Here is a 25,055-nt window from a genome sequence, read left to right as displayed (position 1 = left end):
TGATTTTCAATGGCTGCCTAGTATCTAATGTAGGCATGCACCCTAATGTTCAGTTCCTTATTGATGGAAATGCAGGATATTTTCATTTTTCACCAGGCAAACCACACTGGGATGAACCTTCCTATGTGTGCACCTTTCAACCCTACAAGTATCCTTTTACTACTTGAGAAAACTGTGGCTGTTTGTTCCTAGCAGGAAGCAGTGAAATCCAAGGATTTGTCTTCTAGCTAAGCCTGGTGTATCTCTGTCCTTGAGAGTCAGCACAGCCGTGCTTGAGTTTTTAGTATCATCTGTGTGCCGAAGAAATCTGATGTTGTTTGGTTCCTTTGGGTGAATATAAGGGCCTTCTCCTAGCTATCCAAGGCCAAGTGGAGGTAATAGAAGATGCTATGGACTGAATTGCTTTCCTGCCAAATTCAAAAGTTGAAGCCTTAATCCTGATGTGATGACTGCACTGCAGATAAGATCTTTAGGAGGTAATTTAGATTAAATGAGGTTATAAGGGTGATGCCCTATTCAGATAGGACTGTGGCCTTATAAGAAGAGGAAGAGAGAGAGAGATCACTGTCTTTTCCTCTGCCATGTAAGCACACAGTGAGAATTGGCCATCTGTAAGCCAGGAAGAGAGCTCTCACCAGAACCCAGCCATGGTGGCACCCTGATCTTGAAGTTCCAGCCTCCAGAACTGCAAGAAAATAAACTTCTGTCATTTAAGCCACCCAGTCCATTGTACTTTGTTATGGCAGCCTAAAGTAAGACACCAGAGTATTTAATCAAAACTCTTTTGATGACAGGTAACAGAAACTCAATTTGAATTAGGAAAAGAAGTATTGTATTCTTCCTAGAGGGAACTCTAGGAAGGGTTGAACAACCCAAACAAGAATAGGTATTGGGCAGACTTCAAGCTGTATTACAAAGCTCTAATCATTAAGACAGTATGGTACTGGCACAAGAACAGACACTCAGATTAATGGAACAGAATAAAGAACCCAGAAATGGACCCACAAACATATGGCCAACCAATCTTTGACAAAGCAGGAAAGAATATCCAATGGAGTAAAGACAGTATCTTCAGCAAGTGGTGTTGGGAAAACTGGACAGCAACATGCAGAGAAATGAACCTGGACCGCTTTCTTACACCGTACACAAAATGGATGAAAGACAAAAATGCAAGACAGGAAGTCATCAAAATCCTAGAGGAGAAAGCAGGCAAAAACCTCTTTGACCTTGGCCGCAGCAACTTCTTACTCAACACATCTCCAGAGGCAAGGGAAACAAAAGCAAAAATGAACTATTGGGACCTCATCAAAATATAAAGCTTCTGCACAACAAAGGAAACAATCAGCAAAACTAAAAGGCAACCAACGGGATGGGAGAAGATATTCGCAAATGACACATCAGATAAAGGGTTAGTATCCAAAATCTATAAAGAACTAATCAAACTCAACACCCAAAAGACAAATAATCCAGTGAAGAAATGGGCAAAAGACATGAATAGACACTTCTCCAAAGAAGACGTTCAGATGGCCAACTGACAATGAAAAAATGCTCAACATCACTCATCATCAAAACCACAATGAGATATCACTCACACCTGTCAGAATGGCTAACGTTAACAACTCAGGCAACAACAGATGTTGCCGAGGATGTAGAGAAGAAAGATCTCTTTTGCACTGCTGGTGGGAATGCAAACTGGTGCAGCTACTCTAGAAAACAGTATGGAGGTTCCTCAAAAAATAAAAAATAGAACTACCCTATGACCCAGCAATTGCACTACTAGGTATTTATCCAAGGGATACAGGGATGCTGTTTTGAAGGGGCACATGCACCTGAATGTTTATAGCAGCACTATCAACAGTAACCAAGGTAAGGAAAGAACCCAAATGTCCAACGATGGATGAACGGATAAAGAAGATATGGTATATATACACAACGGAGTATTACTCTGCAATCAAAAAGAATGAAATCTTGCCATTTGCAACTACATGGATGGAACTAGAGGGTATTATGCTAAGCAAAATTAGTCAGAAAAAGACAAAAATCATATGACTTCACTCATATGAGGACTTTAAGATACAAAACCAGATGAACATAAGGGAAGGGAAGCAAAAAATAATACAAAAACATAAACAGACTCATAAATATGGAGAACAAACAGACGGTTACTGGAGGGGTTGTGGGAGGGCGGATGGGCTAAATGGTAAGGGGCATTAAGGAATCTACTCCTGAAATCATTGTTGCACTATATGCTAACTTAGATGTAAATTAAAAAAAATAATAAAAATTAAAACAAGAATAGGTATCGGTATTGGGGGTAAGCTATTGACTCTGCCATGCTGCTGTTATGGAAACCGGTCTGGATCACACAGCAGACGAATCAAGCAGCACTCAAAGGTCTTGGAAGGCAGGAGGTTTATTTTCCACCGGAGGGCTCAGAGGAAATAACTCTCCAGAGGTCTGAGTCCCAAGCATAAGCAGAGGGGACAATATATAGTCTGTTTGGGTGCAGTAAGTGGGGTGGGAAGAAACACCTGGAAGGGGAGTCTTCAGGCAGGAACTGGTATTCCCCTATCAGTCCTGTCGGCCATCTTATAACAGATTTTCCCCTATCACTGCTTTTGCAACTTATCCCCAAAGTGCCGTGGCTCGTTTCACCCTGGGGCTTGGAGTAGGGGTCAGGGGATGAGAGAAGGAATTACGGAGAACTGTGCGGGGCCATGATCTATGCTTAATGTAACCTGAAGTTCACCACAAGTCAGAAGTACCACACCGTGGCAGACCTAAGCTTTTATGGAAGTTCCCCACGGCAGCACCTGCCTGGAACTGGAGAGGAACTTATTTATTGAAGTATGATATTCAACCTTTGGGTAAGCTCACCCCTAGTGAGTAAAAGAAACACCCTCTCTTTCTTCTTTCCTACAGAAAAACATTCTTTCTTAAATAGAATATATTGTTTTACAGAAGGAAGAAGTGGGGACCTTTTTGTTGGGAGTGGGGTCGGGCACATTAAACTTTGCACCAGAATTCAATGTTCCTAGCGTGGCCATTGTGCCTTAGGACAAAAGTCATCATAGAGCTTTTGGTATTTCAAACTTTCTTTCTTTCTTTCTTTCTTTCTTTCTTTCTTTCTTTCTTTCTTTCTTTCTTCCTTCCTTCCTTCCTTCCTTCCTTCCTTCCTTCCTTCCTTCCTTCCTTTCTTTCTTTCTTTCTTTCTTTCTTTCTTTCTTTCTTTCTTTCTTTCAAGATTTTAAGTAATCTCTACACTCAACATGGGGCTGGAACTTGCAACCCCGAGATCAAGAGCCACATGCTCTACCAACTGAGCCAGCCAGGCACCCCAGGTATTTAAAACATTTCTAAAATTTTCTTTCAGATTTATTATTCTCACAGTATTTGACCCTTCTGGAGCATTTGATGCTGCTTCAGAGATGATCCCTTTGCAGTGCATGCTCCTGATTCCCCATCTTCCCCTCTGGCTACTCCTTCCTATCTTCCGCTTCCTTGCTAATCCTTTAGTGTTTATCTGCAAGGCCCTGCCTCCGTCCCTCTTCTCTCTAGCTCATCTCAACCATTTCCTTGTCTTCACCCCCCACCAGTACATACTGATGACTCTCAACTCTGTATCTTCAACCAGTCCCTGGCTTCAGCCTCACACCTGCTATGGTCTTCCGGCCTTGGCCCTTTCACAAACACCTCCATGCTCAACATAGCTAAGACTAAACTCACCGTCTTCACCCTTGCACCCCTCCCCACTGCCACCAAAGCTGTTTCTTCTGGGTTCCATACTCAGAAGCCTTGTTTCTCTTCCTTATCATCATGCCCTACAGCTCAATCACCATATCAAAATTCTTCTTCCTGAATTCATCTTGAATATCCATATCTCCATCAGCACTGCTGTGTCACTCTAGGGCCCCACCACATCTCACCAGGGGTATTAAAAATTCCTTTATTTCTGTCCTTCCCACAACCTCCCCCGCCCCTCCCTACGGCCATTTAGTGTTGCAACTAGATTGATTTTTCTGAGTAAAGTGCTAAGAGACAGGCTTAAAACCTTTAGTATATACCCACTATATGTTAGACAATGGTTTGAGGACACAAAGATGATTAGGACACTATGTGTGTGTGTGTGGGGGGGGGGGGGATGGTTGGTTTGTTTTTGCAAATGTTGGCCAAACATCTACATGGCATTTAAAAAATTTTAGTCACAAAACTTTTAAAAAATGTTTGTTTATTTTTGAGACAGAGAGCACAGGGAAGGGACGGAGAGCAAGAGAGAGAGAGAGAGAGAGAGAGAGAGAGAGAGAGTCAGAGGATCTGAAGCAGGCTCTGCGCTGACAGCAGAGAGGTGGATACTGGGCTGAAACTCATGAAGCACAAGATCACGACCTGAGCTGAAGTTGGATGCTTCACCAACTGAACCACCCAGGCGCCCCTCACAAAGCTTTTTAAAATAATGATTTTATTGAAATAGAATTCACATACCATAACATTCATCCTAAAGATGTATTAAATGGTTTTTAGTATATTCACAAAGTTGTGCAACCATCATCACTGTCTAGTTCCAGAATATTCCATCTCTCTCCACTTTCTCTCTCCCTGGCAACCACCAATCTATTTTCTGTCTCTAGAGATTTGCCTATTCTTATATTTCAAATTAATGAAACCTTGTAACATGTGGCCTTTTCTGGGGGGGAGGGGGTGGGTCTGGCTGCTTTCATTTAGTATGTTTTTGAGGTTTATCAACTTGTAGCATGTATCAGCACTTCATTCCTTTGTTTTTGTAACTAATTGACGCAAGTTGATTTTCTCGCAGTTCTGAAGACTGAAAGTCCCAGATCAACATGTTGGTGGATTAAGTCCTCCTGAGGTCATTCTCTCTTTGACCTGCAGTCGGTACTTCCTTCCTTTAATATTTAATATTCCATCATCCAGATACATCACATTTTATCCGTTTCTGTTTTATGTTTTTTTCCACATTTTGGCTATTAACAAATAATGCTGCTATGAACATTCATCTACGGCTGCTGGCTCATAGGGTAACTCTGTTTAACCTTTTGAAGAATAGCGATGGTTTTCCAAAGCAGCTGCACCAGTTTATAGTCCTACAATCCTATAAATTTACAATTTACAATCTACAATCCTACAATGGTGTACGGGTTTCAGTCTTTCCACACCCTACCAACACTCAATGTCTTTTTTTTTTAATGTTAGCCATTCTGCTGAGTGTGCAGTGGTATCTCATTACGGTTTTAATTTGCATTTCCCTGATGATTAAGGCTGTGGAGCATAGTTGCATGTTAATTTGCATATCTTCTTTGAGGAAATATCTGTTCCAATCCTTTGCCTATTTGAAAAACTGAATTGTCTTTTCATTGTTGAACTGTGAGTGCTGAACTGGATGCTAATCCTTTAGATGTTTGCAAAATTTTTCTTTCATTTTGTGCAGTCAGATGCTCTACCCGAGGTATACCCCTTTTCTTTCATTTTGTGGATTGTCATTTCACTTTCTTTTTTTTTTTTTTTTAATTTTTTTTTTCAACGTTTATTTATTTTTGGGACAGAGAGAGACAGAGCATGAACGGGGGAGGGGCAGAGAGAGAGGGAGACACAGAATCCGAAGCAGGCTCCAGGCTCCGAGCTGTCAGCACAGAGCCCAACGCGTGGCTCAAACCCACGAACTGTGAGATCATGACCTGAGCTGAAGTCTGGTGCTTAACCGACTGAGCCACCCAGGTGCCCCCAGAACTTTTAAACTGTATTGAATTGCTTGTCTTTCTTTGCAATTAGACTGTAAACTCCATGAGGGCAGACACCAAAATGGCCTTATTCAATTTTTTCTTTTTCTTTTTAAAAATTTTTTTAGAGAGAGCATGAGCAGGGGAGAGGTGCAAAGGGAGAGGAAGAGGATCTCAAGTAGGCTCCATGCTCAGTGTGGAAACGGACACAGGGTTGGGATCATAATCTGAGCCAAAATCAAGAGTGGGGCACTCAATCCACAGGGCCATCCAGATGTCCTTAAATTTTTTCTTTTTTTTTTTTTTTTTTTAAATTTTTTTTCAACGTTTATTTATTTTTGGGACAGAGAGAGACAGAGCATGAACGGGGGAGGGGCAGAGAGAGAGGGAGACACAGAATCAGAAACAGGCTCCAGGCTCTGAGCCATCAGCCCAGAGCCCGACGCGGGGCTCGAACTCACGGACCGCGAGATCGTGACCTGGCTGAAGTCGGACACTTAACCGACTGCGCCACCCAGGCGCCCCTTAAATTTTTCTTAATGAATAGGTGAGTTAGGTATCCTTAATATCGTTTCTTTTCTTTTGTGTGAAATTATATCAATTCTGTGCATTAACACAGTTTTCATTATGATGTTTTCTCTTCTAATCTGTTGACAATAACAATTCAGAAATTAATTCACAAGATACTAGGAATTGTATTATTTCACAGGCTTTGAGGTAGTGAAACTGATTTGGATTCAAATCCTGACTTTCATTTAAGAACTGTGTTAACCTTGGGCAAAGTACATTACCTACCTAGCCTACAAAATGGTGATTTAGTTGGTATAGTTGTTAAAAGCATCAAATCAGATATTTTAACTACAGTGCTTAACACACTGTAAGCATTCATCAGATAGTGGCATTTATTATTGCAAAGGACTAGCAGCAATGTTGGGAAATCCTTTCACATGCTACCTTATGTCCAAAATTTCTTCAGAGAACAGATTCCAAGAATCCTATTTTCTTTTGTGAATTGAATATTGTTACACCGCTGATTTTTGATTCGGAAAGCGAGGCATACACAAAAATTCAATTCTATATGGAAATGACCCTAAAGATGTATGCAAATAAATACTCTGGGGTTCAGCGTCCTGGCAATTGAATGAAATATCCTTTTTGGTGAGAACTTAGTGGAAAGGGGGGCTGAACAGGGATTGAAGGCATTTTGGATTCATCTCAATGTGGCACATATTTCAGTTTTGTAAATTATTTGATTACGTGTCTGTTTCATCCACTAGAATCAGTACAGAAACCCCGTCTTTGGTCATCTTTGCACTTCCAGTCCGGTGGACATTGCTGGGATAGTTGAATTGAGGCGCCTTGTCCACGAGTATAGAGAAATCCGAAAGAGGTTGGAAAGACCTCGGATCCGCTGCCAAGCAGGGATGCGCGGCTCACGTATGGAACACACATCGGTCCTATTGCTCCAGTCGTACGCGAGTAATCGAGACACCCACTACCGACTGCCGCTTCCCGGCTCCTGGCCTGGCAGGGCCACTTCCGGGAGGGGGCGGGGAGACAGGAGGAGGCGTGCCGGGAAGGAGGCCGTTTGTGCTGCACCAGGCGGAAGTGTACCAAAGGTATCGGTGCTGCGGCTTCCGGTCCGGGTTAACGCGGCTTAGGTACGCTGCGTGGTTTGTGTCGCGCCCGGACAGACTTTTGAGGACAAGTCGGTGGGTAAAGAGGCGAGCACGGCGGCTGAAATTAGAAGTCTGGCGTCTAGGGGGAGGATAAGAAAAAAGGCCAGGAACCCGAATACAATCTAACCTCTGTTTCCGAGGGGGCAACTTCCACGGGAACCCCTCTGCCCTGGTAACGGCCAAAGAGGAGATGGCGCCAGTCAGGGAGCGGCCGTGGCCGACACAGTGAGGAAGCCTGAAGGCGGAGCAACCGGAGAACCCTCGGGAGAACCGCCAGAGCCGTCGCTGCCGCTACCACTGCCACCACCATGGAAGGGGCAAAGCCGACTTTGCAGCTCGTGTACCAGGCAGTGCAGGCGCTTTACCACGACCCAGATCCTAGCGGAAAGGAGCGCGCCTCGTTTTGGCTTGGGGAGCTGCAGCGTTCGGTGAGGGGCCCAGAGAGAGGCCGTTCTGCGCCGCGGGGCAAGGGCGGGGTGGGACCTAGGCTCGAACTGGAGCCTGAGCCGGGCGGTTGGCCTCGTGTGATGCTCCTTAGGGAGGAGCTGCTCTGCCGCGGGGTGGGGCTGCGAAGCTACATTTACGCCGCTTTTCGGAAACTAGTCGCAGCTGGTCGGTCGCGGACTGGCCCTTACCCCACCCCGTAGAATCTGATTTGTAGGTCCTGTACTCGCTCTTGGCATCGATTTGGTCCTGTTTAAGTTTTAAGCTCGCTACATACTTCTTCAGTTCTGCTTTTCCGTTTAGTCTTTCAACTGAATCCAATACCAGTCTTTCTCCATCTTCCACTTAGGGATGCTTTTTTTTTATCCGTCTCTTCTCGGTGTACCAGTGTTGCACCTGGCAGTTCCTTCGTAGCTTTCACCTCACTGTTCCTTGCTGATTTTTCACTCTAGTTTGAGTCTATTATTCTCGAAATTCTCAGGTTTCTAGATTCTTATTCACGTGAATTTCCGCCGTGTTTTCGAGTGCAATGTGATGTGAAGGGAAAAAATATCAATTCTGGTTTCAGAAGATCTTTACAGTTCACATTTTGCTGCATATTTGGTCTCTAATCTTGTTTTTTCTCTGACTTTAGATTCTTTATCACAGCTGCCTTGATTATTCCATATGATTGTGTGAACATGCAGTGAGGGGTTTAATTTCAACCTATTATACTTACTGTATTTTTGCATTCTTTGATTCACATGTCTTATCCTTTCTCTAATTTTTATATTCACATTTTCTGTGCTTTATGCTTTATTTCTGTGTGTGTGTTGTGTCAGAGAGAGAGTGTGTGTATACTTAATGATTTTGCTGACTCTACCTTTCTTATTTTTGCATTTTATATTCCCAAGCATATTTTTAAAATTCTTCCCTTTGTTTAAAAAACTTGTAACTGGTACTTAGAGGTGCTCTGCCCTCTTAAATGAGCCTCTGGGTTTCAGGTGCATAATATTTAAAATTTCTCAACTTTGGCTTTAAATGTTACACTAAAAAATTTGGGACCTCAAGTTCTGGATAACCTCATGGGAAGATAAAGGAATTAGACTCACTGTAGGCTACACAAGAAAATCACTCATATATGGTCTTATTTAGTGTTTAGTTTTTTGGGAGTCACAAGTCTCATACGCCATACCAAAAGTCATCTCTTCCCTACTAAACCTGCTTATTGTTGTGTGTATTTTATTTTTTTAAAAAATTTTTTTTTTTACGTTTATTTATTTTTGAGACAGAGAGAGACAGAGCATGAACGGGGGAGGGGCAGAGAGAGAGGGAGACACAGAATCGGAAGCAGGCTCCAGGCTCCGAGCCATCAGCCCAGAGCCCGACGTGGGGCTCGAACTCACGGACTGCGAGATCGTGACCCGGGCTGAAGTCGGACGCTCAACCGACTGAGCCACCCAGGCGCCCCTGTTGTGTGTATTTTAAATAATGAGTGCTTACCCTATATTAGAAATTGTGCTAGGGGATGGTATATGGAAATGATCCAGACAAAAATCTCTGCCACATAGATTTGTGGTGATTGAGTTAATATCTACAAAGAGCTTAGAAAAACTCTTGGAACCCAGAGCTTAAAGTATGTTAGTAATTAGGGACGTCTGGGTGGCTCAGTCTGTTAAGCATCCTGACCTCTGCCCAGGTTATGATCCCGCATCGGGCTCTGTGTTGACAGCTTGGAGCCTGGAGCCTGCTTTAGATTATGTGTCTCCCTCTGTCTCTGTCCCTCCCCTGCTTGCACTCTGTCTCCTAAAAATAAATAAATATTAAAAAAAAATTTTTTTAAGTTAGTAAATATTATTTAAATGGTAGTCACTATTCTTACTTTCCGCTATGCTCTGTTACAACTTTACATTATCATCATTATTGCTATTTGCAGTAAGGGCCCCAACTGGAAAAGATGGCAAGCTTGAAATGGAGTAATTCAAAAAAGGGTTTATTTTATAAAAAGTATTGTTTCCAAAGATGTTGGTATAATGTGGCAATAGTGTAGTAACCTGTTGCCAAATTGTTAACATCTCTAGGCCAGAAAGAGTAGAAGAGTGGTTACTTGAACTATTAAGGAAACTATGGAGTTGGCTGCCTTGAGAGGAATGGCAGTTGAAGGGACACAACCATCATGAGGTGATTTTTTCAGGGAGGGGGCTGGAGGAATAAATGTCTTGACCTTATTCTCCTAACCTCCTGGGATTCTTCTTTGGGCAAACCCAACCAGAAGTTAGGGGACGCAAGAACCTGTTGATACAGTCCATAGAGATCAGCATACCGAGGCAAAAAGCATGGTAGGCGAGGGTAGAAGAATAGAACTGGAAAACGTCTAGCACAGTCCCACAGTATCATTTTTAGGCATCTGGATTCACAACACAGCTAACATTTTAGCTCCTTAATTCCTTTACCTCTTTTTCTCAACCATGTGGTCATATTGTCACATCTTGGATCTTGTCATTACTAAGAAGTCACCAACCTCTCAAGTCACTAACTCAGCCACATGGTCACACAGTCAAACCCTGGATCTTGTCATTATTGAAAAGTTACCACCCTGAGTCCCTGGCTGATTCCGTTGGTAGAGCATGTGGCTCTTGATCTTGGGATGGTGAGTTCAAGACCTATGTCGTATGTAGAACTTAACATGTAAAAGAAAAAAAAAGTCACCAGTCCCCCCACATCACTAACTCAGACATTTGCTCTGATCACAACCCACTCTTCCAGTTTGTTGGCTTAAGGATTTAATTAATCTCATATAATTTTATTTTTTGAAATCTATATTTTTAAAACTTAAAATTTAAAAATTTTTAAAACTTTGAAAAGTTATAAAATGGAAACTTTACAAGAAAAAGGCCTAGGATGTAAAAGAGAAGTTATGTGTAGACTTTCCTCTATGAAAGATGAGGATTTGGGCTCCCTCTACTTTCTCTTCCATTGTATCTAACATAGTTTTGGTTAAATAAATACACATTGTGCACCACGTAGCATATGTACTGTGGTAATGTTTCTCTTTTTGTGCAACTTTTTTTTTTTCCTCCTGGTGATAGTCCTTACCTTTTCTTTCTTTCTTTCACATTTGCTTCATTTTCTGTGTATCTGCAATAATTCGTCCCAAATTCTATGTTAGTATGTAAATATCCTCTTAGTATGTTCAAATTGGTAATCTGTTTCCTTTTTTAGTGGAAGGAAACCTCTTCTGAGAGCTATCTCTCTCCTCCAATCTGGCCTTGTTGTTCTCCAAGTCTGTTGCATAATTATTGTCTTGGGATCTCTTTAACACTCCTAGGGAATTCCCTTCTCTTTCTTGTGTTGGATGGATGCACTGAATCCTGGATCCCACGATCTTTTCTTGGAATACTCCCTCATTTGATGGGTAATTGAGAACCTTCACTCCTTCTTTCTTGTTGTATTTCTATTGGTCTTTTTTCTTGGACCACTTTTATCCTGAGATCAAGCCTCTGGATATAAATGAGGCTGCTGGTGGCAGGTGGGAGAATGAGCCAGGGATGGATCTTACCACTAAGTATGTTGACTTTAATTTAACTGGTTTTCAGTATGATATTCCTGTCCTTAGGTGAGTCTACTAAGAGTCCAGAGTCCCTCTGCGTCAGTCTTTGCAAAGTAACTCTTGAGTCTTCTGTGATGGTGGGAGGATAGTAGCCTTGCCACTGTGTTAGGGAGAAAATCTTGGTCTAACTGCTTATGCAGATTTTGAACCCACTTTGTTTTTTGTTCCACCTGTGCATCTGCCTTCAGATGTGCCTGGTACTTGTAATTCCTGAGCCTGATTAGGATTTTGCAACATGAATCATTTTGCCCCTTGGCTTCCCCATTTTCATCCTGTCCTTCCTCTGAAAAAGTTTCAACTTTTTCAGACCTGCTAAGACAATTAACTCCTCCATTAGCTTTCTAGTTTTGTTTTGTTTATCAATCAAATGATTGATTAACAATCAATGGACAAATCCATTTTTGTCCCTGTAGCATTACCCCCACCCTCTTTAAAATAATCTGTTTACACTGATTTTAATGGATTTTTGGAAGGGACCTATGGGCAAACAGATGTGTTCAGTCAACTTAATAATGTTAAACAAATCCCTGCATTAGTTCTTGAATTTCATCAAAACCTTATTCAGTTGACTGGCTCCTACTTTTTCTTTATTAGGTCTTGTCTTTACTTCTATCTAATTTGGATTACAGGGTCTATCATTCTAGTCATTTTCTTAAATATACTATAATAGCAATTCTTCACTTCTCATTTTTGGTAAAACTTTAGCATAGTTGTAATCAACTGCTTCTCCCTTTTCCTGTCAGCTCTAGGTGCTCTGCATCTCATTTTCTGAATTCTTAGGAACCTTGATCTTTTGGTTACCCTCTCACTTGCATCTTCGTTCAGACTCCCTCTTTACTGGGCCCTTCCCATCAGCATTCATACAGCTGTAATATTTCCAATAGTAAGCAAATGGTTTTGAGGGGGTGGTGGTAGAGAATGCTACCTTTGTCCAATTTTGTGATTTCTTTGATTCTTTTACTATGTCTATGCTGTTACTCTTTCCCAATCTTGTCTTATTTTATTTTACTTATTTTTTTAAGATTTTATTTATTTATTTTTTTAAGTAATGTCCACACCCATGATGGGGCTTGAATTTACAACTCCAAAATCAAGAGTCGCATGCTCTACCAACCGAGCCAGCCTGGCACCCTCGCAATCTTGTCTTCAAATGAAGAAACTAACCTATCTTTTCAAACCCCAGCCTAAATTCTTTCTCCTTGAAGTCTTTTTTTTTTTAAGTTTTTGTTTTTGTTTTTTTTTTAAGTTTATTTTGAGAGAGGGTGGAGCGTGTGGGGAGGCACACTGTCCACGCAGAGCCCGATGTGGGGGCTTGAACTCAGGAATCATGAGATCAGGACCTGAGCCGAAACCAAGCATTGGACACTTAATCGACTGAGTCACCCAGGTGTCTCCCCACCTTTTATTTTTTTGAGGGACAGAGAACATGCACCTGCATGCATAGGGGAGGGCCAGGGGAAGAGAGAATTTTGAGCAAGGCTCTTTGCTCAGTGTGGAGCCCAACACGGAGCTTGATCTCATGACCCTGAGATCATGACCTCAACCAAAATCAACAGACACTTACCTGACTGAGCCACCCAGGTGCCCGATTTTCCTTGAAGTCTTAGTTGATTCTCTTCAACTGGAAATCATTTCTGCCTCCACTGAGCACCTAGAGCACTTTATCTAATTACATTTATAATCTGTATAATTTTCTTTACCTTTTGGAAATCTGTTTTCTTCTCCCTGCTAGACTGTAGAATTGTTTATATGATACAGTTGAGGAAATAACTTTTTTTTAACATTTATTCATTAAAAAAATTTTTTTAAATGTTTATTTTATTTTATTTATTTATTTGAGAGAGAGAAAGAGCATTAGTTGGGGAGGGTCAGACTGAGAGGGAGACACAGAATCTGAATGAAGCAGGCTCCAGGCTCTGAGCTGTCAGCACAGAGCCTGACATGGGGCTCGAACTTAAGAACCGTGAGATCTGAGCTGAGGTCAGGTGCTTAACCGACTGAGCCATCCAGGTGCCCCAAATGTTTACTCATTTTTGAGAGACAGAGAGAGAGTGTGAGCAGGGGAGGGGCAGAGAGAGAAGGAAACACAGAATCCGAAGCAGGCTCCAGGCTCTGAGCTGTCAGCACAGAGCCAGATGTGGGGCTCGAACTCATGGAGTGTGAGGTCATGACCTGAGCCGAAGTCGGAAGCTTAACCGACTGAGCCACTCAGGCGCCCCAGTTGAGGGAGTAATTTAATGGTTATTAAGTAACCAGTGATCAAGATGACTGACAGACAGATTCTTAAAAATGTGTGTTGAATGAATAGCTGCTTGTAGGCATCTCCAAAGGGATAGTTGGATAGCTGAAATTTGTCTTTATGAATTTCATTTATTTTTGCTGCCTCTCTACCATACCTATGGGTAATTGAAAATAAATATTATTATTCAGTGTCCTGTGATGCTCTGCTTTCAGTCTTTTCATCCTTTATTTAAAAAACAAATTTACCTTTGTGAGATAAATTTGTATCACCCTCACTTATTAATTGTTATTTATTTATTTCTTAAATATTTATTTGGAGAGAGAGTGTGGTGGGATGGGAGTGGCAGAGAGAGAATCCAGAGCAGGCTCCAGGCTGTCAGTGCAGAGCCTGTTGTGGGGCTCGATCTCATGAACTGAGAGGTCATGACCTGAGCCAAAATCAAGAGTGGGACGCTCAACCAACTGAGCCACCCAGGTGCCCCTCCAGTGTATTTTTAAAAAGGTTATTTTGAGACAGATTTTAAAGGAAGCCTATCTTATCAGTGAACTGTTCTGAACACTTTGTTTACTTCTGGTAACCCAAATCAGTAGACAGTGTAGAAAGCAATGGAAGGAAAGACCATCTCTTTATATGGCTAATGAATGATGCTGTGCATTTGTTTTAAGTTTGTAATTTAGATTGTAGACTACTTTTACAAATACAATCTGTGGGTCAGAGGTTACCTCAAAAATTTTAGTCTGGAAACTGAAAAGGAATGACAAAATCATAAAAAGCATAAGTCAAATCATGCTCTCATGGACTATGTTGACATTGTCATGTTTGGTTTATCACATATCCTTGGGAATTTTCTTCTACATATCATATCAGGAAAGTCAGGGTTCATGGAATTTCAGTTTCAAATTTCTTAGTTTTCGTTTTTGGAATTTGTTGATTGTTTAGCCTAGTTCAAAAAACCAGTGTTTTGGTTTCCCTTTTAGCAGTTGCAGTTATTGAGCTGACATCGAAAAATCTGGGGTTTTTTTTAATGCTTTTGTTCTCATCCTCCAATTAAGTGACTCTTGTAACATGCTTTTGAAAGAAAAACCTTCTAGAAAAGAGAAAATGTTCATCTACAAATTCTATGGATCAGTTAATTCAATGAACATAGGACTACTCTCTGCCTTGCCTTGCTGGAAACTAGAAAAACATAAATGATAAAAACTAGAGACCTTTATTCCAGAGTTGACCAATCTGGCTGTGTCATCTAATATGGTAGCCATTAGCCAGATGGCTATTATGGCCACTTAAAATTAAATAAAAGTTAAATCAGTTCCTTATTTGCCACATTCCAAGTCTTGGACCTTGCAGATATAGACATTTCATGTCTTTGGTGTACTGGAGCCTGTGAATGAGCATTTGTGATGGTATTTATGTTGGCATGGTAGTCTGTTATCTGGTGGCATTCGTCCATGTTTGGATTAGTTTAATTTTTGTCTTCCCTAGTGCCTTGCACTAGAGTTGGTGGTGTGATTCAGGATGTAAAATTATCAGGGCAGTGCTGTATATTCTAATTATAACACAGGTTTCTTCCAAAGCTTTCCAGATATTCCTTCAGCATTTTTTTTTCACGTTGTTTGCACTGATGTTTATAAGGGAAATGGAAAATAAATGGTATAGATTTTTTTTATTGTAAAATATTCATAGCATAAATAACCATTTTTAAGTATAAAGTTTGGTGGCATTAAGTGCTTTCCTGTTGTGCAGCTGTTACCACCACCCATCTCTAGAACTTTTCATCTTCCTAGACTAAAACTCTATCTATAAACTGTAATTCTCCATTCCCTCTTAACTCCAGCCCCTGGCAACACCATTCTTTTTGTCTCCATGAATTCGAGTATTTCAGGTACCTTATATAAGTAGAATCTTACACTGTTGTACTTTGTGTTTTGTTTATTTCACTTCACATAATATCTTTAATGTTTGTTCTGGTTGTAGGTTGTGTCAGAGTTTCATTCCTTTTTTCAAATTGCAGTGAAATATACGTAACATAAGATCCACTGTTTAACCATTTTATTTATTTATTAAAAAAAATTTTTTTTGACATTTATTTATTTTTGAGAGAGACAGGGCATGAATGGGGGAGGAGCAGAGAGAGAGAGAGAGAGGGAGCCAAAGCAGGCTCCAGGCTCTGAGCCGTCAGCCCAGAGCCCGATGTGCGGCTTGAACTCACAAGCTGTGAGATCATGACCTAAACCGAAGTCGGACGCCCAACCGACTGACCCACCCAGGTGCCCCAACCGTTTAACCATTTTAAAGTGTACAGTTCAGTGGGTTTAAGTATATTAATGTTGTGCATCCATCACCAACATCCATCTCTAGACTTTTTCCTCTTGTAAAACTGAAACTCTGGTTATTAAAGTTAACTGCCAATTTTCCCCTCCCTCCACCCCTAGCTTCTAGCAACCTGCTTTCTGTCTCTGAATTTCACTACTCTAGGTACTTCATATGAATGGAATCATACAGTATTTGAACTTTTGTGACTGACTTACTCACTTAGCATAGTCTCCTCAGAGTTCATCCGTGGTGTATCATGTGTCAGAATTTCATCCTCTTTTAAGTTTGCATAATAATGTATCATCCTCTTTTAAGACTGTATAATAACCTATGTACCACATTTTGTTTATCCACTTATCTATCCATGAAAACTGGGTTGCTTCCACCTTTTGGCTATTGCAAGTGGGTTTGTTTGTTTTTTTGTTTGTTTGTTTTTGAGGAACCGCCATACTGTTTTCCAGATTTTATAGAATTTTAAGCTCTGTTGAATTTATAAGCATTTAATTCATAGGAAGTTGAGATTGCTCAGATTATCACTCCTGTATTTTTCTAGCTTGCACTCAGGTACTGAAATACTACCAGAGTGTTTTACTGCTGTACAAGTGAAGTCTCAGAAGCTTTATTTGTCTTTAATTGGAAATTCATAGTGTGGCTAAAGGGGATAATTTTGTAGTGTTTGACGTGCAGAACTCCTTAAAAATACTGACTTAGGGGCACCTGGGTGGCTCAGTCAAGCGTCGGACTTCGGCTCAGGTCATGATCTTGAGGTTTGTGGGTTTGAGCCCCGCGCCTCGTCAGGCTCTGTGCTGACAAGTCAGAGCCTGGAGCCTGCTTCAGATTCTGTCTCCCCTCTCTTTCTGCCCCTCCCTCACTCGTGCTCTCTCTCTCAAAAATAATAAATAAACATAAAAAAAGAGAAAAGTCACTTAAAAATACTGGCTTAATTTTCCTTTCTTGTAGAGTTTCTAAAATGACAATATTATGAAACATATATTATTTTCCTTTGGTGAGAAATTTTCTGCTAATGGAGTTTACATTGTTTTTTTACCTATTTTTTTTTTCCTCAAGCCCATAGCCCATTTCTTTTCAGTTTTTCCTCTGTGTTCATCGTTTCCTTGTATTTTGTCTCAGCCATAGTATAATCCTATTTAAGTAGCCCCCAAACAGAAGAATATACTTGGAATGAGACCTGAAAATATACATGTTTTTTATATAAGGATTCAGAGTTTTTTAACACTCCAGTGCATTTTTTTTAAACAGTACTTTAAGCTAGACATTTCATATTCCTATAAGTTTGGAAAAGTGGAATCTTAAGCACGTTGTTAACATATATGCTTAATATGTCTGATGATATTCTCATTCTTCTGGTTTAGATGAGTTGTTATAAAGCTTGTTCAGATGGGCAGCAATAGGGACCCGCGATTAAAGGAAATACACTTTTTCTATTTTTGGCTTTCAGGAAGTACTGACATCGGCTTTGCTTCAAATGGTTTCAAGCTTGGCATTTTCTACTTTTAATGTAGGGCTGCCTGGTATAATTAGTAAGGCCCACAGCAAGGTGATTACCAATGCATACTTCGGTCACTCCCAACCCAAGGTGATTTTATGGATCCAGATTTATCTTTTTTCAGGACCCTTCTTGAGGTTAAATTTCACATACATAGGTTATTAAGGATTTTAAAGTTGGATAGGGATTTTTTTACTCTTGTCATGAAAACATCTCGGCAAGATTTCTCAGTACCATATTATACATGACTGACAGCCACAGTAGCACAAATTTGAGCCAAGTTTCATTTGGCAGAGTTTATTACGACTGAGGATTGTTTGAAAATGCTTGTCCCAGAAACACGGGGATATCATCCGAAATGGAGGAGACCACAGGGTGCAGTCTTGTCATTTGATCTTACGGATTCCTTTCATTGAAATCAAGATGGAACAGTGCATATGGGTGCTAGTCTAAAAGCTGACTTAAAAGTGGGTATTTCTTACGGAATTTGAATAGCTTATGTTTTTGTTTGTTTTTGTTGTTTTTTGCTTATGATCTTTTAAAGAATTATTTTTAGCTTGGAATCTCTTCCTCCCATAAGAGAAATAATATCTCTCTTTTAATTATTTACTCAGTCATTATAGAGATGGCTGTCAAAATGTAAGTTGGCTGAATTTGTCTCTAAATGAGCCTTTTTGCTTCTAGAAAAGTTATTTATGCACACAAGAGTATTCTGTGGGTCTGGGAGCTTGCTAGGGGCTTTATATGGCTATTTTTCATTTACACTCCTTTTGGAGCTGGGGGTTGTGTACTCATCACTGCTGTGATGAAGGTATTAGCTAAGTTCATTTCATCACGGGTTTTGCATTTCAGGCCATCTTACAAAACAAGTTATTCTGAAAAATAGAATTTTTAGGTAGTAATCTTTTTAGCCCATAGTTTGTGTTTTTCATAATACCCCCTTCAAACCATTTTCTTTCCCTGCTGTCTTAGAAAACCATCAGAAGGTATCTTGTGACAGACCCAGCAGTTTGTCCTAAATTTGTAAAATTCTCATAAAAGATTAGGTACAAAAACTTAAGATAGTTGACCAAGTTAAAAAGTTATTTTCTCTGTTTCAGGTAAATTAGACTTATTCTTTTTTTTACCTGTCTCATGAGAATGACTTTTTTTTCTTGATCTGGGAAATTCTGGTTTTCTAGCTCTGTGCCACATTGCTGTAGGACATGTGCCTAAAATGTGTTCTTTGATAGGTTTTTTTGGTTTTGTTTTGTTCTTTTCACTCTACTCTTAGTCTCCCCCTCCCTCAATATACTGTAAATCTTTAAAAGTCTTTATTTAATAAATATATTATTCACTAATTGAAATGCTTAAAAAAGTACAGCAACCTGACACTTTTATGTTACTTTTCAAATTTCACTGAAATATTTGTATTTACAGAATTTCATTTTCCATTTGCCAGGGCTCTTCTGTCCTCAGTGAAGTATTTTAAGTAATTCTGCTTAATTTGAGGAGTTTTTTGTAGGATTAACTAGCAGCTCTAATCCACTTCTAATTCTTGGCAGCTAAGGAATCCTTAGGCTTCCATCTGGGTGTGCGCTTGCATTGTTGACCGCCCGCCAGCTCAGTGGTTTAGGTGGATTCTCGGCAGTTTTAGAACTGTTGGTATAGAAGTGAGTCTTGGAGCAACAGAGCATCATTAAAGAAAGGAAAGGGCAAGTACTATTAGGATCTGCTGTGAAGCGTAATGAAAGACTTAGACTATGTTAGTGAAAGGGTTGCTGGGCCATAGCCTGCTTCATTCATATTCATCACATAGTCATGGAAATATCTTTGAAAAGACTGGTACACAGGCCTGTTCTGCTACTGCTATGTGAAATGGAAGATTGGAATTAGATGCTTAAATGGAAAATGTTCTCTTGTTGCAGCCTCTTTGAAATGTGCTGCTGGTGGGAGCTGCAGCTTCCTCCTGCTGACTCTGAGCCCCAGGCTTCGGTTGAGATGGTCCTTTCAGAAATGTGGAGCTTAGTCCAAGCCTGGATTTCAGTGGGTAGCACCTGGCATCTGTGGCTAGAAAGTCCCATGAAGTGTAAGTGCTTTATTCTCTCCTTGTCAAGAATCCCTTTTCCTTCCTTCCTTCCTTCCTTCCTTCTCTTCCTTCTTCAGCCTTGGCAGAGGGGAAGTACAATGAGCAGTGCACTATAGTGTCTAGGATATCACGATTTAGATGCATTTTCTTTATGATTCAGTGACCAAAACAAGATTACTTGTTTGGGGATGCCAACAATGCTGAAACTCCTAGAATTCAAAAGAAAGTGATAAATTATGACCCCTTAATCTGTAGTACTGACAGTATCATCCCAGGTAATTTTTCATTGATAGTTTGCTTAGTAGCCATGATATTTAAGTTTGCCAGGTTTCTTTAGAGGTCACTCTTGTATTTTATTCTTATTCCAAAAGACAAATAGTTGAAAAGAGAGGCACCTTTGACCAGTGGGTGAAGCAGCTTGGCGATAAGAGTGGTTGAAATGAGAAGACCGCTCTTTTGCTTTGGTTCTACCAGATGTATTTGCACAAAGAGCAACTTGGGAATTTTTCGAAGACCAGTTTCTCATAGAAGTGTCCTAGGAAATTCATATAGCTGCCGTCTATATTTTAGTTAAAAAACAAACAAAAAAACCCCAAGATAATTACATAATGAGCATGAAAAGATATAAGTTTTATATTTGATTTAGTTGCTTTAATACTGTTCTCTTTTTTCCTATTTCAGAAATACTGGTAATACTTTAAAGTACACTCATTCCAGAAGACTCCCATTTTAGGGAGATTTTAAGGTTCTCTTCACTGACGTTTTTCTGAAAACTCTAAATCTTCAGATTTTAGCTAGGAAATTATTGACCTTCTTTTCATTGCTAAAACAAAATATATGTTTAAAACAAAACAAAACCAAGGCTCCATCTGGGAAAGGCAAGTGAAGTTCTACAAGTGAAGATTCTGAATGAAAAACATCTCATCCTCTCAGGGTCTTTGTTTTCTTTATCTGTAAAGAACTGATTTGCTTGTTCTCTGTTGCTCTTTCTTTCTAAACATTTTGGATTCTGTTCTTAGAGCTGAGCTGACTGCCAATCCAGTAAGTATCTAGTTACCTAGTAAAAGGATGGGCTTTTTCATTGGGGAAAACAAAGAGGTGTTAAGGACTTAGGAGATGATGGTGTTGTGTCATTTCACTTTATATTTAAAAATTTAATACATACTTTATTTAAAGTACCTCTTAGGGCCAGAGGATTCTGAGAGATGTAGATACAGTTAAGGTCTTTCTTTACCTTTGAAGAGCTTAGAAAAGATGAATGGTGGCCAAGTAATTACAGTACAAAGTTCTACAGTTGAGCTATTACAGAGCCAATGTAAATGGATTTCTGCCTCCAGTGTTTTTTCCTTATCTCTGTGTTTCAGGAGTTTGAATGTGATGTGTTCAGTGTTTATTTGAGTGGGGGAACAGGGGACGGGAATGTTGTCTGTTGCCCCAGCGTACCATAGTCTTAGACAGTTGCACTGCTGCCCTTTGCAGTGGTGAGTTGTCTCAGTGATCCTGGCCTCACCTGTGGAAGTCTGTCTCTGCCTTGCATCTGGCAGGTCTTGTGCAGGATACATTTTTTTGCCCCTCCCTCCGTCTTAGGAGACCTCCAGGGTTCTGCATCAGCGATAGGTCTCACCCTGTGCCTTGAGGGTGACAGGATTTGCTGTCCCCACGGAGTCTGAGGCGTTTATTCAGTGGGGGGGGGGGGGGGGGGGGGGGGGAGGGTCTGTCTAGTCAGCTTTTTGTGCCTTTTCTGCGGCTAAGGCTGTTCCTGTCCAGGATCATCCTGCCAAAGGAGTTCTCACCGGTCTTCTGCCCTACTGCCCAGTCTGTTCTGAGTTTCTGGGAGAGGTCTGTGCAGAGGAGCCTGTAGGTGGTTGTGACCCTTGTGCCTGTGAGCCCTAGGGATTTCGTATGTTCACATTAGCCCACACTCAGCATTCATCAATTTGTTCATAATTTTAGCTAATAATTAGTTCATAATTTTATTACTTGGTAATCTGGTGCCCTGAGTGTTTTCCTCATATGTTCTGCCACAGATGATTCAATGCTTGCCTCCTGTCTCCTTGGAGAGGTCTGTCTTTAGATTTCAGTCTACTTGGTTGCCTTGGGATCTCAGCTTTCTGATACATTTTAAGAAAAGTTATTTTGTAGTTTATTTGCTTTTGTTTATTGTTAACGCAAAAGCAGTGTTCTTTCTGACTTTCTACTTCTTACATGGGTATAGAACTCCTCTCCGGTATTTGTATTCATATGTTTTATTTTAAAAAGAATTTTTTTTTTTAATTTTTTTTTTCAACGTTTATTTATTTTTGGGACAGAGAGAGACAGAGCATGAACGGAGGAGGGTCAGAGAGAGAGGGAGACACAGAATCGGAAACAGGCTCCAGGCTCTAAGCCATCAGCCCAGAGCCTGACGCGGGGCTCGAACTCCCGGACCGCGAGATGGTGACCTGGCTGAAGTCGGACGCTTAACCGACTGCGCCACCCAGGCGTCCCATTGTATTCATATGTTTTAAACCTCACAAGATGATATGCTTTATATAGTCAGTGTCCATAAAGATTTACTCTCCTACTTAACCTTTCCCCTTACTTTTCATTTCTTCTATTTCCATGTTTACATCCAGAATTATTTTCCTATTCCATGAAGAACATCCTTTAGTATTTTCTTCTTTTTGGGTCTTTTGGTTATAAACTGTCTTCTTCTCCTTTATTTTTTTCTAAAAAATTAATTTATTTTAGTTATTTAGTAAGTAAGAAAGGAAGCAAGCAAATAAGCGATTAAGCAATAGGCCCAACGTCAGGCTTAAATTCACAACCTGGAGATCAAGAATCACATGCTTTACCAACTGAGTCAGTCAGGCTCCCCTTTTATCTTAATTTTGTTGCATTTTGGAGTTTTTTGCTGGGTACAGAATAACTGATGGGCGGTTATTTTCTTTCAGTACTTTGAAGATACTTGGTTCCCATTGTTTATGTTGATAAGTCAGTTATCAGTCTAATTGTTCTTTTAAAGGTAATACATCTTTTTTTCTGCCCTTTAGATTTTCCTCTTTGGCTTTTTAGGAGTGTTAAGATGTGCATAGGTCTGGTTTTTCTGTCATTAGGGTTTATAGAGCTTCTTAAGTCTGTGGGTTGGTGTCTCTGTCACTTTGGAAATTTCTTAGCCATTATCTTTAGTACTTCTGCCCCATTTTTTCTTTTCCTTCTAGGATTTCAATTATATGTATGTTAAACTTTTTCACTGTGTCCCACATGTCACTCGGATTCTTCCCAGTTTTTACTGTTCATCTTTTTTGACTTTGTGCTTCCGTCTCGTTATTTTCTCTTGATCTATTTCTAGCATAGTAATCTTTTCTTCAGTTCTCTGATTGCTATTTTAACCCTTCCATTTGGTTTTTAGTTTTGGTTACTGTATTTTTCAGTTTTAGAATTTCTTTTTTTTTTTTATGTTTATTTATTTTTGAGAGAGAGAGAGCAGGGGAGGGGCAGAGAGAGAGGGAGACAGAATCCAAAGCAGCTCCAGGCTCTCAGCCATCAGCACAGAGCCCTACCTGGGGCTCAAACTCATAAACCGTGAGCTCATGACCTGAGCCGAAGTTGGAAGCTTAACTAACTGAGCCACCTAGGCTCCCCTATTTGATTATTTTTTATAGATTTCATTTCTTAATGGAAATTTTCCAATTTGGCTTCTAATTCCTTGAGTATATTAATTAGCTACTTAATTTTTTTCAAACGATTTATTTTTAATTTTTTTAATGGTTTTTTAATTTTGAGAGAGAGCGAGAGAGTGAGATCTGGGGAGGGGTAGAGAGAGAGCAAGACACAGAAGCAGGCTCCAGGCTCTGAGCTGTCAGCTGAGAGCAGAGCCCGGGGCAGGACTCAAACTTGTGAACTATGAGATTATAACCTGAGTTGAACTCAAACACTTAACTGACTGAGCCACCCAGGCATCCCCCCAAACTATTTATTTTGACAAGTTCATAACTTGAAAGAATTGTACAGTGAACATGGATAAATCCTTTTCCTCAATTTGACAGTGCTCCATTTGCTTCTCTCTGTCCTTCTGTGTATGTATCTTTTTAATCTTTCATAAGTAAATTGAAGACCTTATAATGCCGTTCCCCTAAACAGTGACATTTATCTTGTCAGAACAAGGACATTTTTCTAAACTAAACTAAAACCATTGTTACGCTCTAGAAATTTAACCTTGATATAATGGTATTATCTAATACATAGTCTATATTAAAATTTCCCAGTTGCTTTTAAAGTGTTTCTTTTTCTTTTTTTTAATTTTATTTTTTTATTTTTTAAAGTTTATATCCAGATTAGTTAACATATAGTGCAATAATGATTTTAGGAATAGATTCCTTAGTTTCCCTTACCCATTTAGTCCATCCCCCCCCCCCCCACAACTCCTCCAGTAACCCTCAGTTCTCCATATTTATGAGTCTCTTCTGTTTTGTCCCTCTCCCTGTTTTTATATTATTTTTGTTTTCCTTCCCTTATGTTCATCTGTTTTGTCTCTTAAAGTCCTCATATGAGTCAAGTCATATGATTTTTGTCTTTCTCTGACTAATTTCACTTAGCATAATACCCTCCAATTCCATCCACATAGTTGCAAATGGCAAGATTTCGTCCTTTTTGATTGCCGAGTAATACTCCATTGTATACATACACCACATCTTTATCCATTCATCCATCGATGGACATTTGGGCTCTTTCCATACTTTGGCTACTGTTGATAGTGCTGCTGTAAACATGGAGGTACACGTGTCCCTTCAAAACAGCACACCTGTATCCCTTGGATAAATGCCTAGTAGTGCAATTGCTGGGTCGTAGGGTAGTTCTAAAGTGTTTATTTTTCTAATCTAGGATTCATTCAAGGAAAATGCATTGCTTGTAGTTGTTCTTTTTAGTTCTTTGGGGTATTTTTGTTTGTCTTATGATAATGGCATTAAAAAAACAATCCAGGCTCATTTTGTCTTTGGTTTTAATGTGCCCTGCTATTTGGATTTGTGTCATCATTTTCTCATGGTTGCATTCAGGTGAAACAATTTTTGGAGGAATACTACATGGATGATAATTTATTGTTTTCAGTGAATCACATCAGGAGTAGCATAAAATCTGTTTGTTCCATTATTGGTGATATTAAATTTTACCACTTCGTTTAAGGCATCCTACTTGTTTTAGTCCATCTAGATATGTTATTTTCTCTTGTCTGTTTCTTTTTCTTTTGTTGTTATTACTAGTTTTGCTTTTATTTGATAGTGGATATGTTGTTTATGAAAAGTTTAACAAATCATAAATGATGTTTTCCACTTGACATGAGTTCTTTTGCTTCTGGTGGATCTTTATAGTAGGGCCAAATCCCTTTAAGAAGAGATTGGGCAGATTCTAAACTGTGTTTGTTTGTTTGTTTGTTTGTTTCTTTCTTTCTTTCTTTCTTTCAGTGGGTAACAAAATTTACCATTTTAACTATTTATTTTT

The 25,055-nt window shown here is 39.9% G+C and overlaps 1 protein-coding gene across 2 annotated transcripts in view; it reads left to right on the top strand.

Annotated features, from left to right (window-relative positions):
- Positions 1–7,357: 7,357 nt before the first annotated feature.
- Positions 7,358–25,055, top strand: part of TNPO3 (transportin 3) — a 78,620-nt gene continuing 60,922 nt past the window's right edge. The window contains exons 1-2 of one of the 2 annotated variants that reach the window (XM_023250550.2): positions 7,704–7,842; positions 19,417–19,577. Coding sequence is in view for 1 of the 2 variants with exons in the window: in XM_023250549.2 (XP_023106317.1) it covers positions 7,723–7,842 (120 nt within the window). In the remaining variant the exon portion in view is untranslated. Of the gene's footprint in view, positions 7,843–19,416; positions 19,578–25,055 lie in introns of both variants that reach the window. The other variant, XM_023250549.2, reaches the window with a different exon arrangement.

Source organism: Felis catus, chromosome A2 (assembly GCF_018350175.1).
Source record: "Felis catus isolate Fca126 chromosome A2, F.catus_Fca126_mat1.0, whole genome shotgun sequence".
Taxonomy (NCBI): domain Eukaryota; kingdom Metazoa; phylum Chordata; class Mammalia; order Carnivora; family Felidae; genus Felis; species Felis catus.
The sequence above is the reverse complement of the archived record's forward strand: the minus strand, read 5'-3'. Positions and strand labels throughout refer to the sequence as shown.